The sequence below is a fragment of the Notechis scutatus genome, chromosome 13 (assembly GCF_049901735.1).
Source record: "Notechis scutatus isolate UNSWTSFEM ecotype Mainland chromosome 13, rNotScu1.2, whole genome shotgun sequence".
Classification (NCBI taxonomy): Eukaryota; Metazoa; Chordata; class Lepidosauria; order Squamata; family Elapidae; genus Notechis; species Notechis scutatus.
The window spans coordinates 12,505,386-12,521,693 of NC_142021.1; the positions used below are offsets into that span (position 1 = coordinate 12,505,386).

Sequence of the window (16,308 nt, forward strand, 5' to 3'; positions counted from 1 at the left end):
ATTGGGCTTCACCCATTGATTTTGCTTGTGGGAAGCTGTTTGGGGAATTTGCAGCTGACGATCATGTGGCCTTGGGAGGATGGTCAACTTGCTGGTGGTGGCCAAAGGGCTGAATCTTCATCACGTGACTGTGGAAATGCTGAGATGGTTGTAACTACGAGGACAGGTCTTAAGTCGCTTTTTTCAGTGCCATTGTAACAGGGAATGATTGCCCAATGAATGGTTGTAAGTTGAGAACCTCCTGTACTAACTTGTCTCCTAGTCAAGAGACCTTGACTGGATTGAGTCCTGGCTTGTTTGTCCACGAGATCATCTGTGATCTCTCCCATCCCTTCTTGGGCTATTACAGGACTCTCCAACCTTTGCAACTTGTGGACTTCACCTCCCAGAATTCCTTAGCCACCCCTGGCCTATTGGCTAGGACCAAGGATGAAGGTGGATGGCCTCCATGAGTCCAGGCACTGAGGCAACCTCCTTGGTATTCACTTAGCAAGGGACTTCGTCCTGGGGGGTGTTTTTGTAAGAATGAGGCAGAAATCCCCAACTCTGAAGGGCTTTTTGTAGGGGCTTCATGTAAGTATTTCAAAGTAGAAAAGGACAAAATACTCCCCGGAGGAACTCCCTGGGACAAGATGAAGAGGCTGAGCAGGAGCAGGGTGCTTCCAGGGTGGCTTCAAATGCTGCCCTGCATGATTTTTGCGCAGCTCATCCATCAAGATGACTCACTGAGGTTCAGAAGCTCTGCACAGGATTTGTTTCTGTAACATCCAGCTCCATCCTCAAAGTCTAAATTTACCGGCCTCTTTCATAACAATGAAAACTAACATGACCTGCTGCAAAAACCTTCGGAATTGCAGCTTGGGGCAAGGAGGTCACCTCTCCTTGGAGACATCCCAGAGGAGAGCTTGAGGGCAGGAAGAGGTCGTGGTTGTGACCAATAGTGCAAGTATTTCCTTAGGATAAAATAAAAATAAAAATCACACAAAGCAGCATATTTTATAGGATGTCCTTCCCTGGGCTCTTGTCACAAGTGGTGAATGCCATTCGCCTTCCCCTCCATGGTAAGGACAGCAGAGTAGGAAGAGAATCTGTAAGGACAAGAGAGAAGAAGAAGACTTTATTGGCCAAGTGTGATTGGACACACAAGGAATTTGTCTTGGTGTAAATACTCGCAGTATACATAAAAGAAAAGGTACATTTGTTAAGAATCAAGAATCATAACATACAACACTTAATGATAGTCATAGGGTACAATCACCAATCAAATCATACTAGGAAAGGGAAGGGTAAGTTGTTCTTTGTTCTTGCAGTGGCCATTGGGATAGTGGAGAGTGGTTTGGTTTCACCGCTGGTGCAGAAGCTGAAGACAGAGAAGGAGAACATCCAAGAACTCATCCTGGACACCCTAACAGGCTGCCTGCGAGTCGAAGCCTTTGAGGCCTTGGCAAGAGGATCCGTTTCTGTCTTAAAGGAGAAGCTCCGGCATCCCTCACAGGCCATCAGGTGCAAGGCTGCCGAGGCCCTCATGGCCATCAGGTGAGGCACACCGGCACATGGCGAAGGAGCTGCAGGGTAGCTCCATGTCTGCCAAGAGCGGTTTCCCTCTCGGCTTAGCTGGCTGGTCAAAAGGGCAAGGCAAGTAGGCCAGCCTCAGCTGACCCAAAGGGATGGTTTTCCCACTTCAGCGTCCCATTGGAGGGGAAGAACATGGTCTTCAAAGAAGACGTCTTTCCAGACCTGGTCAACCTGCTGGAAGATGAGGATTCAGAAGTGCGAGCCAATGCTGCGGGGGCCCTCATGAATTCGGCAGTGACCACGCAAGGTGAGCGTTTTCTCCATGAGAGAGAAGGGGGCAGGAGGGGGGTCTCCTGGGGACACAGCTGGGGGAGCACCTGGGCTGCACTTAAGGTGTTTCCTTCTCACCATTTTTATTAGAGATTTTATTTAGAGTAGTGAAAATAAGTATAACCTAAACTCAGGAAAAAGAAATAAAAATAAAGTGCAAAGAAAGATAAAAACATAGAGGAGTGATTTCCAATTCATCACAATTAAAAACAAATGTATAATTAAAATTATAATTGAAAAGATAAAAATTAATATAAACCAAAGAAAAAGGAAAAGTGGAGGAAAGAAAAAAGAGAAAAAAAAATATGAAAAAGAAAAAAGTTTACAAAAGTTGCTCCCACCTTCCTCACAAGTATAAACAATTTTAGTAACTTTTCACCTCCTTTTAAATTACAACAAATGTTTTCTTCTTCCCATATCCCATCTCTTTACCCAAATCTATAAAGCATCATCGTTTCAGTCCTGGTGTTACCAGAAATGACATCATATCTATTTTAATCTTGATCAAATAAACCAACTTTATATTCCTTCCTTTTACTTCTAACAATCAGCCTCATCAACTAATGCCATAGAATTTGATTTCTTCTTTGCCCTTTCAAAACCTCTTTTCTCTTTCCACTGCCGCTCAAGCCCCGCCCTCTCTTGGCATGTTGGCTTCATCTCCTGGCTCTCGGACCAATGGGAGACCACCGTCCTGCACTCACCTCATGAGGAGCAACGGCCAGAGCCCACGTGGGCCATCTCCTCTCCCCTCCTTATCCAGGGGAGTTCCAAAGAACAGATCTATTTGCCAATTCCTTGGTCTTTCTTCCACTCATTGTCTCTCCCTTTATCTGAGACGTGCTTAGTTCGCTGTGCCTCCACCAGAAGTCTCTGGGCTGTGCTTATTACCCCAAGGAGAGGGAAGGGCTCAGTCATGTTTAGAGAAGCAGGACTAGGATTTCCTCGGTTTCCCTTTGCTTTGCTAATTTTCTAGTACTTTTCACTAAATAAAACCCTGGGTTGCGCCTAGGGGGCCAGGAAGCCCATTCAGACCTTCTGGCTGCAGCTGCTTCCATCTGATCTCTTAATTTACCAGTCCCTGCTGGTCTAGCTGGCTGAGGAATTTTGGGAGTTGAAGTCCACAAGTCTTAAAGTTGCTAAGGTTGGAGACCCCTGGGCTAGCCTGTGCGTTCCCTCCTATGTTTTCTCTCCGTTTCAGGGAAATATGCCGCCATTAATGCAGAAGCCATTGACTATCTTCTGCCTCTGATCCATGACGAGAAGAGCAAAGTCCGCCTCTACGCCATCAAGGCCCTGACCATGTTGTCCGAAGCCCCAGAAGGCCGCCTGGTGCTGCTGAGGCACGTGCCGGAGTTCCGGAAGCATCTGCGCGACTCCAGTTTGACTGTGCAGAGAGCTGCCGAGATTGCCATAGAGGTCATCGAATGGAAACCTTAGAAAGCCCTCTTAGGAACTGGCCATAAAGTTGACAGGAGCCCCGATGCTGTAGGGAAGCGTTTCCTTCGCGGTGTAACTGGGTAAAAGAGAGCAGGCAGCTGCCTGGTGGAGGGTCTCCTTTGATACCATTCAGGGTGGAGGGGAAGGGGAGCAGAATGAAAACAGCCGATTGGCCATGACCTTTAAAGCCCTTCACGGCACAGGGCCAGGCTACCTGATGAACCGTCTCATCCCACGACTAGGTCAAGCCCGTCCTACCCCGATTGGCTGAGAGGGCCTACTTCAGATCCTGTCAGTCAAAGAACTCCGACTGGGCGGTGGGATCCAAAAGAAGAGCCTTCCCTCTGGGAACGTCCAGCCCTCCTTCTGCAGGAGCCCAATTAGCCTAAAAGACCTGGCTCCGCTGGTTGGCTTGGGGTCCAAAGGGGAGAGGGCTGCTGGATTGATGGAAGACTCCCCCTCCCCCTCTTGCTCCCTGCTCTCTACATGTCCATCTTTTGGGCTATCCTATTGAGGTCTTCCCATTGTGTTCTTCTTCTTTATTTTATTGTTCCGTTTACTTCTGATCTGTTGATGCTCTTCTCAGTTGCGGGAATAAACGAGAAGGATTAAAGCAGGGGTGTAAAACTCAGTTTCATTGAGGGTCGCATCCGGGTTCTGTTTGACCTCAGAGGGCCAGGGGTGGGCGTGGCCATGATGGGCGTGACACGGGACTCGTGTCGGGGGGGGGGGGCACCAAGTACTAAGGCAGGGCTTCCCTGAGACCTTCCCTCACTCTCATTATAACCTCCCTTCCCTCCCTTCTTTTTCCTTCCCTCTTCATTCTCCTTCCTTGCTCTCTTCCCATCTTCCCTTCTTTTTCTTTGCCTTTCCTCTTTTCCTTTCTTCTTTCCTGTCCCTTCTTGGATGCTCCACTGCAAAAGGGGAAACGTTTCTCCTTTGGTTTTGTTTTTAGTTTGCTTTGATAGCCTTCTGCCAGTGAAAATGGAGCTGAGGGAGCAACCACCCCCCCCCAAAGCTCCATTTTCACTGAAGAGGCCCCCACAGGCCGGTCCTTTTCTGTTTCCAGGCCGGCCCTGCAAGCCAGATCTAAGCACTCCATGGGCCGGATCTGGTCCCTGGGCCTTGAGTTTGACACCCCTGCTATAAAGATATTATGAAACACTGGCCGGGGGCGGGGCGGTGAAAGCAGGGGTGGGATTCAGCCAGTTTGGACCAGTTAGTTTGGGTGATTAGTTGGCCCCACCCACCCACCCCTGCTCTAGTCTCTCCTTTATTTCTGTGTGTTTGCAGCCCAGCTGATTCGTGCAGTACAGCAGGTCGCCGCGCCTCAGCTGTTTTCCCACACGCTCACCGAACCGGTTATTACGCTGGTTGAAAGAGAGGGAACAGAGGTGGAATTTTCTTCACTCTGTCCAGTATAATGGTTGAAATAATTTGCTTTGGCAAAGAAGAGATATGGCCCAGGAAGAAAGAAGATATTGGAAAGGAGGGCAGGCTGTGCAGATGCTCCTGGTGGGAACAGGCTGGCTTCTTCAGTAATGGGAAGCGTTTCTGCGAAGAGGCCCCAGCAAGAGATGAGCTGCACAGCATTTGTGTCTGTGTCCAAGTGAGATTCCACCGCAATCTATCTTGGCGTCAGTGTTATTCCACACTTTTATTAATGACCTGTACACAAAGATGGATGGACTGCTGATCCAATCTGCAGGTGAGACGAAATGGAGAGATCTGCCCAACACCCAGGGTGACAGAATGAAATGGCAATTTGATTTGGACAGACTGGGAGATTGGACTGAGAGGAGCCAGGGGAGAAGAAGGTAGGACACAGACAAAGTGGGGGATTTGTGGCCTGGAAACCCTGCATCTGAGGAGGATGTAGCCAAGCCAGCTACCTACTAGGAAGTCTCAGGTGACTCTGGCTTGGATCAGAGGAAGCTGCTTCAAAGGGGAGGATTTCCCCCTAGTCTGTGCTGGTAAGACACAGCTGGAGTGATTGATTATAAACACAACCACAATTTCACTTAGCAACTGCTTTGTTTAATGTCTGAGTTGCCCGTCCCAGTTGTGGTCACAAAGCAAGGACTATCAGTATTTGCCATCAACCCAGCATCATCTTTTAAGGATCACATAAATAGACTTCTTCAAGATAACCTTTCTCCAACCTAGACCTTCCGAAGGTGAATATGTTGCTGCTACAATCCATCTGCCTCCCTGCTGATCGTCCTCTTCTTCGTCTGTTCTCGGGGTTGTAGACTTCAAGGAGTCTTCATCTCACATCATACGCCTTCATTACTACTCTACCTGAGCTCGTGTGTGGCACCTTGTTTGGCTGCTGGTTGCTTTGATGATAATGGTCAATCCTAAAAGACAGGGGCTATCCCCTATTTCAGTATCTCATTATCCATTGTGAGGCTTGTTTACAGTATCTTTAATTTTAATTCAATTTTTCCTTCTCAATACATATTCAGGATATAACAGATGGAGTACTGTGTACAATTCTGGGCAGTACATTTCCAGAAAGATATGGGCAGATATCCAGAAAGAGATTACAAAGTTGATACAAGGATTTGAGGATGTGCCACAGGAGGACAGACTGGAGAATCCAGGGATGTTCAGAGTGGAAAAAAGCGGACATAGTTAGATAAAATGGTGCTCCAGGGAAGATGGCCAGGAATTAGTTTTCACTGTCCCAGAAATTTAAGAGAAGTAAGCATGGGCATAGGTTACAGTTACCTAGATTTAATTAAAATGTAAGCTAAAGGGCTTCCCATAATAACCAATAACATCCTCTCAGGGAGAGGCTCAGCAAACCTCAGGTACTCAGCATCCCCTCCCCCCCACCCAGCAAACAAGCACACCCACAAACACACCAAAAACACCTTCGGTCTAAGTCCCAAAGGGGGGGCCCCCTTCAGCTGCTCTGACTCATCCAGCTAACCCTCCTCTTGGTGTCTCACTCTCAGCATATGCAACCAAAGCCCTTGGCCGATCTCCATCGTCCAAATCTACAGTTCTGCTGGTGGACTTTTGGGGTCTGGACAGTCCTTTCATCATTTCTCAAAAGAAGAATGTAGCCTAGTTCTTTCCTTGAAAGTTTATCTCAAGGAAGAGGCTGTGAAGTTACTTCCAGAGTTCCCAAAGGAGCTTCATAGAGGAAGGAAATAAGGAGAAAATGTCCTGGTGTGAGAGCTGTGGAGCAGTAGGATCACTCTGAGTTACCGGTGCTTCGTTCCTTAAAGTTGTCAAGAGAAGGTTGGAGAGGCCTCTGTCTGGGATGGGCGTTGGACTAGATGACCTCCATAGACACTTTCAACCCTGTGGTTTTATTATTCTGTGACTGTACTGCTTCCATATTTCTCTGATGAGCAAAGAAGGATAACGCTTTCTGCTTGCTGCCCCCTCCCCATAAGAACGGGGCAGGACACAATGGGCTTGAGTAACCATGAAGTCGCTTTCTGCTTGATATCAGGAAACATTTCCCAACGTTAAGAGCTGTTCAGTGATGGAACCGGCAGCCTCAGGCGACACGGAACTCTTCCTTTGTGGAGGTGTTTAAACAAAGCTGGGGTGGCCATCTGTCAGGGAGGCCGTCGTCGTATTGACTGAAATGGCATTTAATGGATTCTTACCCCAGGCAGGAGTTGGACTAATGTTCTCCAAGAGCAAATATGCCGTCAAGGGCTGGAGCCAACAGAGGACAAATGGGGGAGCAAAAGAGTGGAGGGACAAGGGGGGGAGGGGAAGAGGGTTTGGAGGGAAGGGGAGTACATCTTGTAGGTTGGTGGATCGGTCCCAAGGAGAGACGCAAGACCAGTGACTTTCAAGCTCTTTTTATTAGTTGGTAGATCGGCTTGCTTGCATCGGATCGGCGGCGGCTTATATAGAACTTGTACCCGGCGCCGCGGCCAATGACAGCCGTTCGAATCTCCCGCGATCGGCTAGGCCAATCGCGGTCGATCCGTAACGGCCAATCAGTGCCGTACACTCAGCCAATCCGAATGCTGTGCGTCCTAGCCAATCAGAACGCAGGGTTACAAGAATGCAAATACAGAACAACATCAAAGGCAGGAAGGGCCACCAGGCATCACCTCAGGTGTTTCTCCTCCAAGGCATGATGGGAAACAAACAGATGCTGGCAAAGGAGGCTCTGGATTCACTCAGGCATAGGATGACACCGGAATATGGGCAACACCTCCAACTGGGACATCCCCTCCAAGGCTGCCACTTATTCCAAACTTTATAATAGAGGGGAAGGAAATGCTTGCTTGGCCAGACAGACAGAAAGAACCTAAAAGTGAAAATGGATGAGTGGTTAAGAGGTGAGGATGGAAAAAGTGGAGCATTTCAAAACACCTTTTCTGTCTGCTCTTTCCTAGAAGATCAGCCCAACCGTTGCTGACTCACTCTGCCATTAATGGAAGGAGGGAATTGTGGTTTGAGATAAACAAGGCGGGATATAAACGACACAGCTCATTTAAATAAATTCAGGCCTCCATGACCAGAAAAACTACATCCCAGGTCATTGGAGGAACCAGCAAAGGTGCCCAGAGAACCTCTCTCTCTAATCTTGAAGGCCTCCTGGAAAAGACAGGCTGGAGGAGAGAGAAGGTTGGGGCTGCAGCTAAGAAAGGGAAGCAGGAGAATCCAGGAAATTGCACATTTTTCAGCTTAAAGTATATTCTGAGCAAGATCCTTTAGTAGCTTATTAAACGGCTTGCTTGTGAGCCTTTAGAAAACAATGGCACCAGAGAAAACAACAGCTAATAAAAGAGCCAGTGTGAGTCTGCCACAAACAAGCCATGACAGATGCCTCTCCTTCCTTCACAGAGTGACTAGCTTGGTACGCTGGGGAAATGCCATGGGGTTCGTGGAAATCAGCCAATTGTTTAGAACATTTTTTTTATTTCAAGCATTGATATCCTCTCTGAATAAAATGGTAAGATATGGTCTACCTCCCAAGCTCAGAATTAGTCAGGCAAGGTGACATCCTATGGCAGTGAAAGTTGGACATTAACAAAGCAAGATAGCAGCAATATTTTGAACTTTAGCTTTGGAGAAGTTTTGGAGAATGTCCAAGAGAACAAATCAAAGAATCGTTGAACAAATCAATGTAGAGTTCTCACTTGAAGTACAAGTGACCTGGCTCAAATTGTCATATTTCAGACAGGTTGTGCTGGGATTCATTTTTTTTTTACTACCGATTCTATGGGCAAGGCTTGGTGGGCATGGCAGGGGAAGGAGACTGTAAAATTTCCAGCCAGAGGCGGTATTTGCCAGTTCTCCGAACTACTCAAAATTTCCTCTACCGGTTCTCCAGAACTGGTCAGAACCAGCGGAATCCCACCTCTGGTTGTGCAATGCCACAGTTGCCTTGAGAAGCCCCTAATGATGAGAGGTGGAAAGAAAGAGGACCACAGCAAAGAGGATGAAGTCAATTGCAAGGCACATTGGTGGGAGACCTGAAGGGCAGCGTTAGAGTCAGGCCATTCTGGAGAAGGTCCATCTATGTGGCATGAAGGATCAACACCAAGTTGATGGCAATTGGTAGTCAACCAAAATAAACACCAGATGGTGCTTCCTTAGGTGTATTCATAATGGAGCAAATATTCACACACAGAGATAACAAGCTTCATATCAGCTTGGAATAGGGAGCATCAGGTGGACTGTCACACTCAAACCTTAATGAAGCAATGAATTTCAAGTAAAATTCAATGGTGAGAAATGTAAGGTTCTGTTTTTAGGCAAGAAAAACTAAATGCACAGGTACAAGATTGGTGGAACCTGGCTCAATAGCAGTAACTACAAGAGAGATCTAGGCGTCTAATGAACAATGGCAGCCACCAAAAAAGCAAATCCTAGCTGTATTAACTGAGGGATACAATCAAAATAGCATGAAGTCTTAATACCACTTTATTATGCCTTGGTAAGGGCACACTTAGAATGCTACATCCAATTTTGGTTGCCACGATATTAAAAAGATGTTGTTGACCTAGACCTCACCCAAGAAAGAGTGCAGAGCAGAGCAAGAGAGATGATGAGGGGACTAGAGGCTAAAACATATGAAGAACGATTGCAGGAACTGGGCCTGGTTAGCCCAGTGAAGAGAAGGACCAGGGGAGACAGGATAGCCGTCTTCCAATATCTCAGGGGCTGCCCCAAAGGAGAGGGAGTCAAGCTATTCTCCAAAGCACCAGAAGGCAGGACAAGAAGCAATAAACAGAAACCAATCAAGGAGAGAAGCAACCCAGAACTAAGGAGACATTTCCTGACAGAACAATTAATCAGTGGGTGATTAATTGTGGGTGCTCCATCAGAGAGATTTTTAAGAAGAGATTGGACAAGCATTCGTCTGAAATGGTATAGGATTTCCTGCTTGCCGCTGGTCGGATCTGAAGACTTCCAAGGTCCGTTCCAACTCTGTAAGTCAACTGTGCAGGTGACACAAAAGCTAGAACACAAAACGTTAGAAAAGAAAAAGAAGGTTGAAGAAGATTGAGGAAGGCTTGCATAATGAACTGAAACAAATAGGGTGAAATTTAACAGAAAGAAATGTAAACAAACTGGAGGGAGTTCAGAGGACAACCATCCAGGTTTTGTGGGGACAGAAAGCGGAGTCCCTTGAGGACTATCTAAAGGAACCGGGGAGGATAGTCTGCAAAAGAGAAAACAGGGCAGTTGTGATAGTGCATCTAACATGTTGCTCCATAGGGGAGGATGTGGACATGTCTTCCCAGAGGACAGGAGCAGAACCCAAATGATGAGGTTACAGAGAAATAGAGGTAGGTCAGGGATGAGCAGCTCCTTCCTAATGTTGGAATCGCTTGCCTCTTGAGGTGGTACATTCCTGTCCAAACAGAGGCTGGATAGTCATTGGTCCAAAATACTTTAGCAGAACCTGCAAAAGGCAGAGGTTGAACTATATCAATGATGGCAAATCTATGACACGTGTCAAGGTTACACACACCACAACATTTTGGGGGACACAATCCAATTGTCATGAACTTAGATTTCACTTTCCAGGTCCTGGACAGACACAAGTGCTGCAGGCTTGGATGGTTCTTCTGGGAACCCCCTTCAGAATTTTACTGCTTCCAGTAGCTGGGCTGTAAAGCAATTGCAGAGCTCCCTGGGATTGGTGAACTTTTACCAGCAGTTCATCCCCAGGTTTGCCCAGATAGCCCTGCCCATCACCCACTTGCTCAAGATGGAAGGGAGAGTGAACCAAACTGTCAGTGTGTGCTCCCTTCAAGATCCAAGAAAGAAATACTCAGACTCCATGGATTAGAGCAAAGTTATCCTTTTACTGGAAATCAAAGTGGAAGCTACAGATTGAATTCGAATCTGAGGAATTGGGCGCAGATCACATATACAAAGGAATGGAATTGTTCCCACCCCCAAAGTCCAAATGACTCTTCCAATTAAAAGTTCTGAATATGATCATGTGGGCATCTTCAGGTGGTGATGAGGCCTCTGTCCATTGACCTTGACATATTTTGATAAAACTTCGCAGCTGCGCAAAAGGGATAGAAACTAGCCAAGAAATGGAAAGTTAAAGACAAGAATTCATACACCCCCTCCCCTTGCTACCCACAGCAAAGGAATGCAAAACACCTCCAGCTCTCTTCCCCTCCAAGTTCCCCCTCCCCTGTTGCTAATGACAGCCGAAAGAAATAGCATAGCATAGCAGCAGAGAAGATGCAATAGATAGGATGCAGAAGATATAAGAAGTAGAAGATATCTTGAGGCTGACACAAACTGAGTTAGCCATTCAGTCCAAATTCCATCATAAAGCCCCTGGATATCTCCTGCCGCGGGCTGGATGGGTTGGCTACTGACTCTAGCAAGCCTGGAGGCTTCCCAGGTAGGCATTTCATGGAGGCACACACAGGACAGCTGGCCGCATAGGCTCCTGTGTCCTTTTTCATCTTTGGCCACCAGAACTGTCTCTTCACCAGGTGAAGGGAATTCACAAACTTGAAATGCCCTGCAGATTCTGCATCGTGGCTCCTCTGCAGGATCAAGGTTCTCTGGTAGGATGTACAATGTACTCCCCTTCCACCCCAAGCCCTCCTTCGTCAAGAGATCGTCTTTATGTGGAGTCCCCAGGTGCCTGCAGGGAGGCTGTTCTCTGACGGGTTGTGAGGGCTGCGGCTGCAAACTGCCTGGATGGGATAATGGAGTTAACTGCCTCCTCTTGAGTACTTCCGTACTGGAGTGTTGTGACTCGGAGGTCTGAGCCTGCCTTGTTAGAAGATACAGACTTAAGCAATGAGGAAGAGAGGGATTTGGCCTCGAGGTTTGAGCCTGCGTTGCTGGAGGACACAGACTTGAGCCAGGAGGAAGAGGAGGATTTGGCTCTGAGGTCTGAGCCTGCTTTGCTGGAGGATACGGAATCATCTTCCTCCCCAGGACCTTCCTCCCTGGTTGTGCCTCAGGTGTCGGCAGATAATCAGGAGAGCGTAGCGGAGCCTCTGGCTGAGGATCAAACTGAGGAATGTTGGTTTGATGCAAGGCAAAGACATAGACATAGACGTGAAATGCAACGAAAGGAAATGTCAAATCAGGGACTGAGATGAGAGACTGACCGCCCCTCAGGGAATAAAAGGGGCGTGTTAGCTCTGAATCCTCGTTCGGGACAACTTGGACTCTCACCTCGTGGTCACAGGTGAGACAGAACACTGGAGTATGCGAGAGAGGCACCTGCTAGGAAGTTCTCCCCGCCCCTGGAAAGTAGTGAAGGGTTAAAATGCTGAGCCCATCGGACCTGCTCAGGGGACAGCTTCCTCGGGGCCTTCAACGCCTCCAGGTTCTTGTGGTCTGTCTACACTTCAACTGGAATCTTACTGCTCTCTAAGAACTGCCTCTGGGTAAGAAGAGTCCATTGGACCACATAAGCCTCCTTGTCCCAGATGGCCCACCACCTCCCAGACAACTTGCGAGATGTGTAGGCACATGGTTGCAACTTTCTCTTTTCATTCCTCTGGAGTAAAACTGCTGCTACTGCCACATTGCTGGCAGCCGTGGTAGCGCAGTGGTTAGAGTGCTACTTCTGCTGACTGCTGATTGCCAGCAGTTCAGCAATTCAAATCCCACCAGCTCAAGGTTGACTCAGCCCTCCATCCTTCCGAGGTGGGTAAAATGACCCAGATTGTTGGGGGCAAGAGGCTGACTCTGTAAACTGCTTAGAGAGGGCTGTAAAGCACTGTGAAGCGGTGTATAAGTCTAGGTACTATGGCTATTGCTATCTGCCTGGATCACGAAAGGCTCATCTGGGTTTGGGTGCTTCAAGACTGGTTCAGCAGCAAACAGCCGCTTCAGTTTTTCCAAGACTGCCTGGCATTTGATGGAGCAATTTAATGGCTGCAACACCTCAGGGCTGCAAGAGAAGACTTTTGGTTACCAAGGGAGTAAAGGAGGCCTAGTGTCAACTGTCCAGTTGGCATTCCCAGAAAAAGAAACTCCATTATTTTTCCACGAATATAAACATTGAACAAATGTATATTGGCACAGAAGCAGCGAAACCTGTGCAAATGCATGCATAGTTCATTTCCCCTTTCCCCACGGGCCACACACAGTCCATTATGCTGACCAATCATTTCTGTTGATTTTATTTGGGGAACCAGATGATTGCGCTGTGGCATCCGCTCCAGTGGTGGGATTCAAAAAAATTTGCTACCAGTTTGGAAGGCGTGGCGTGGCTTATTGGGCATGGCTTGGTGGGCATGGCAGGAGAAGAATACTGCAAAATCTCCATTCCCTCCCCACCCCACTAACCTGCTTTCCAGCTCCGTTCTCCTGTGCAGGGCAGCCAAAGGAGACCCAGCCGATCAGCTGGGACTCAGAAGGCAGAGAATAGATGGGGTTGGTGGGGCCAGTCAGAGGTGGGATTGGCCGGTTCTCCGAACAACTCAAAATTTCCGCTACTGGTTCTCCAGAACTGGTCAGAGCTGGCTGAATCCCCCCTCTGGTCTGGGTGTCCTTGGGGGCAAGCAATGTCTCATGCTTGAAGGCCATTCCCTCCATCATTGCATTCCAACCCACCATCACCCTCGTTCTTTGTCAAGCTACAAGCAAAGTGGAATATAGGTGAACGTTCGAGTCAGTCTTGACCCTGAGGATGGAGCTTCCTGTGGGAGCTCTGGCATGGGCCTGAACTCAGCCCCATGGCCACTTTGAAAGAGCTGCTGTGCACTGAGTTGTTGTATGCCCCTTGGATGAAAGGTAGGAGCTTGGCCCAAATAGTCTGCTGATAATTTATATAATAGCGCAGGTATTGCTCTACTAGTGACTTGCTACACTCAGCCACCCCATTGGTACTCAGATCATAGGTGGAGCTAAGTTCCTGGGAGACAATTTAAAAAAATTCCTGCCAAAGTTTTGCAGTGAATTTACATCTCCATATCTGAGATAATGTGCTTTGGGACCCCATGTGGTCTGTAGATGTGTTGCCCAAACATCTTAGCTAGAACCAGGCAGAAGGAATCATGGGACCCACCACAAAGTGTGCTTGCTTCAAAAACAGGCCAAGTGGGAGGAGGACTGGGGAGCACATCTTTCTCCCCTCTCAGGACTCCATTGTTGAGGGGTCTCCAACGCTGGCAACTTTAAGACGTGTGGATTTCCAGAATTCTAGGAGTTGAAGTCTTCAGTTGCCAACATTGGAGAGCCCTGCTATAGATGAAGCGAAAGAGGAGAGTCACATGTAGGCAAGGAATTCTACAGCAACAACTATCCACAGTGACTGGTTTAGCATGTCACAGAGCCCAGTGATTTGGGGGGGCTCTAAAGAACCAGGGAGGCAGATTGTGGCATTGCAAAGAAAAGCGCTTTCCAACCCACCTCCTCCATCTTGCTTTCCTCCTCTCCCAGCAAATGCCGCTGTTTCTCACCGTCTGTTGCAATCTGTAAATTGTGCTTCGTGCTGGAACGTTGTGTGATCCCAGCCACTTGTGTAGCTGATGAAGATGAGAACCTGCCCAAGACCATGGATGGAAAGCACCCCCACCCCACCCCCGAGTCTCCTTCCGTTTGGACGTGTCCTTCAGTACCCAGGGCCTGTTGGGCTTCACTCTTGCCTGCTGCTGCTTCCGGTTTCTGATTTCCTGGAGCCTCTCCCCGTCAACAGTTCCCATTAAGATGGTTCCCCTGGAGCCCTTGCCTGGGAGGACGCAGGGAGTTTGTCCCAGAGGTGTTGGGGTCTGCCACAGGGTTGATCTCTGCTCCCCAAACGTAGGGCTGCATTGGCCCCTTCCTGGAGAAGAGGGGTGGCCATGGAGGGGCCCCTTCCTGATGTCGCTTCGGGGTCTGTGGGGGCATCCAAGTAGGAGCCCTCCTTCTGAAGGGGCTGCCCCCAACACGGATCCCCTTATCAGCTTCTCTGGCCAAGTTGGCCTTCTGCTCCACCCTTTCCTCCAACAGAAGACTGGAACCAACAGGCCTTGAAGCAGCTGTAATTTTTCATCTGGGTCTTCCGGGGATTCGAGCAGCAAACAACTTAGTCACCCAGAAATCCGGGGAGGTGAGTTGAGGGGAGGGGGGAGTTTGTCTTGTTGAGAGGAAAATGCAGCAATTAATCTGTCGGCACCCGACACCTTCCTCCCCTGCAATTAAATCAAAGGTTCCTAAAATGGACTCATCCCTCATCTCCCGGCAGCTCCCCCGAACCCTGCTGGGCCTGCAGTGACACCCAGTCAGCCTGTGCTGCGACGCTGCCTCTATTGCTCCCACGTCATGCTGCAATGAGTGGAGCCAGCATCCAGCAGCACCAAGAGCAAGGCCCCTGTCCGTGAGCAGGAAGACTTGGAGTACGAGGGAGACCCCCCCCCGGTCTTCCAACCGCAAGGCAACCTGCGGAGCCAGCACCGAAGGCAAGGACCCCCGGGGGGCCAAACCTTCCAGGGCCCTTGGTGCAGGGGCGCTTTGGAGCATCGCAAGGGGCAGGTCTCGCCCAAAGCTCGGCCTTTGGTCTCCCTGGACCAGGCACTCTCCTGCTGCTGGGATGCCTTGGGAGGGGAGGGCATTTTCTGAGCAAGGATACTCGGAGGAGGCAGCAGGTGGAGAGGCTTCCTTGGGCCTCTTTGGAGGTGGGGTTGTACCAATTCTGTCCACTTCTGTAGAACCAGTAGTTCTGAAGAGCAGCAGACAGAGCATGCATAGAACCAGTTCTATGTCTGCTGCTCTTTTGGCCCGCCCGCCTGCCTGGGCTCTTACCTGAACGTGACACAGCTGCGATTGAAAAAGCAGGAAAAAAGGGCTTTTCCAACCGCTGCGCACTTGCACGCAGCGCTGCTCAGCTGTCCGGGCAGCTCAGCAGGTCGTAAATTGCACTCACGTGACACACACAGACGCGCGCGCGCGCATGCATGCAGAGCAACAGAACCAGTAGTTATACCAGTCGGATCCCATCCCTGGGCCTCTTCCTTGCATTTTGGGAGCCTGGCTCAGGGACGGGGGTCCCTCCTGCAGGCTGAGCTCTCTGGAGCAAGACCAGCCCAAAGGGGAGGCATCCAAGCCTCTCCAGGGAGGTCCATATCTCCCCCCTCCTGGCAGGTCCTTTTGGAGAAAACCAAACGATGCTGGGATCATTTCCAAGGGACTGAAAGTAAACAAGTCCTGTTATGTACACACACGCATTAAGGGCGCTTTCTGAGGGGAGCCGTGACACACTAGTCTGGGCCAAGGGCACCTTCAGCCTGAAAGCAGCTGCCAGCAACTGCTCCTTATAGGTCTGGTACAATAATACCGTCCTAACTCTATAGGAATAGACGTAAGAGGAAGATACTTAATATATTGAATGACTCCTCTCATCCGGTACATCAGCTCTTTGAACTATTACCATCGAGAAGGAGATTTAGGGTATTAAGAACAAGGACGACCAGATTTAAGAACAGTTTTTATCCAAGTGCAGTTTTGAGTTTGAATGCAGGGTCATAAGATTTTTGTGGAATTAAATGGCTGAGAGTAATGGGGTATTTACATTTTTAAATTGCATAGAGATGATTGTATGGTTGGTTGTGTTTAGTT

At 48.7% G+C, this 16,308-nt stretch overlaps 1 protein-coding gene across 1 annotated transcript in view; it reads left to right on the plus strand.

Annotated features, from left to right (window-relative positions):
• The window catches only part of RSPH14 (radial spoke head 14 homolog), an 81,661-nt gene extending 77,746 nt beyond the window's left edge, over positions 1-3,915 (plus strand). The window contains 3 exon segments of the mRNA XM_026682876.2: positions 1,311-1,536; positions 1,686-1,822; positions 3,047-3,915. Coding sequence (XP_026538661.2) covers positions 1,311-1,536; positions 1,686-1,822; positions 3,047-3,285 — 602 coding nt within the window. The 3' untranslated portion in view covers positions 3,286-3,915.
• Positions 3,916-16,308: the final 12,393 nt, after the last annotated feature.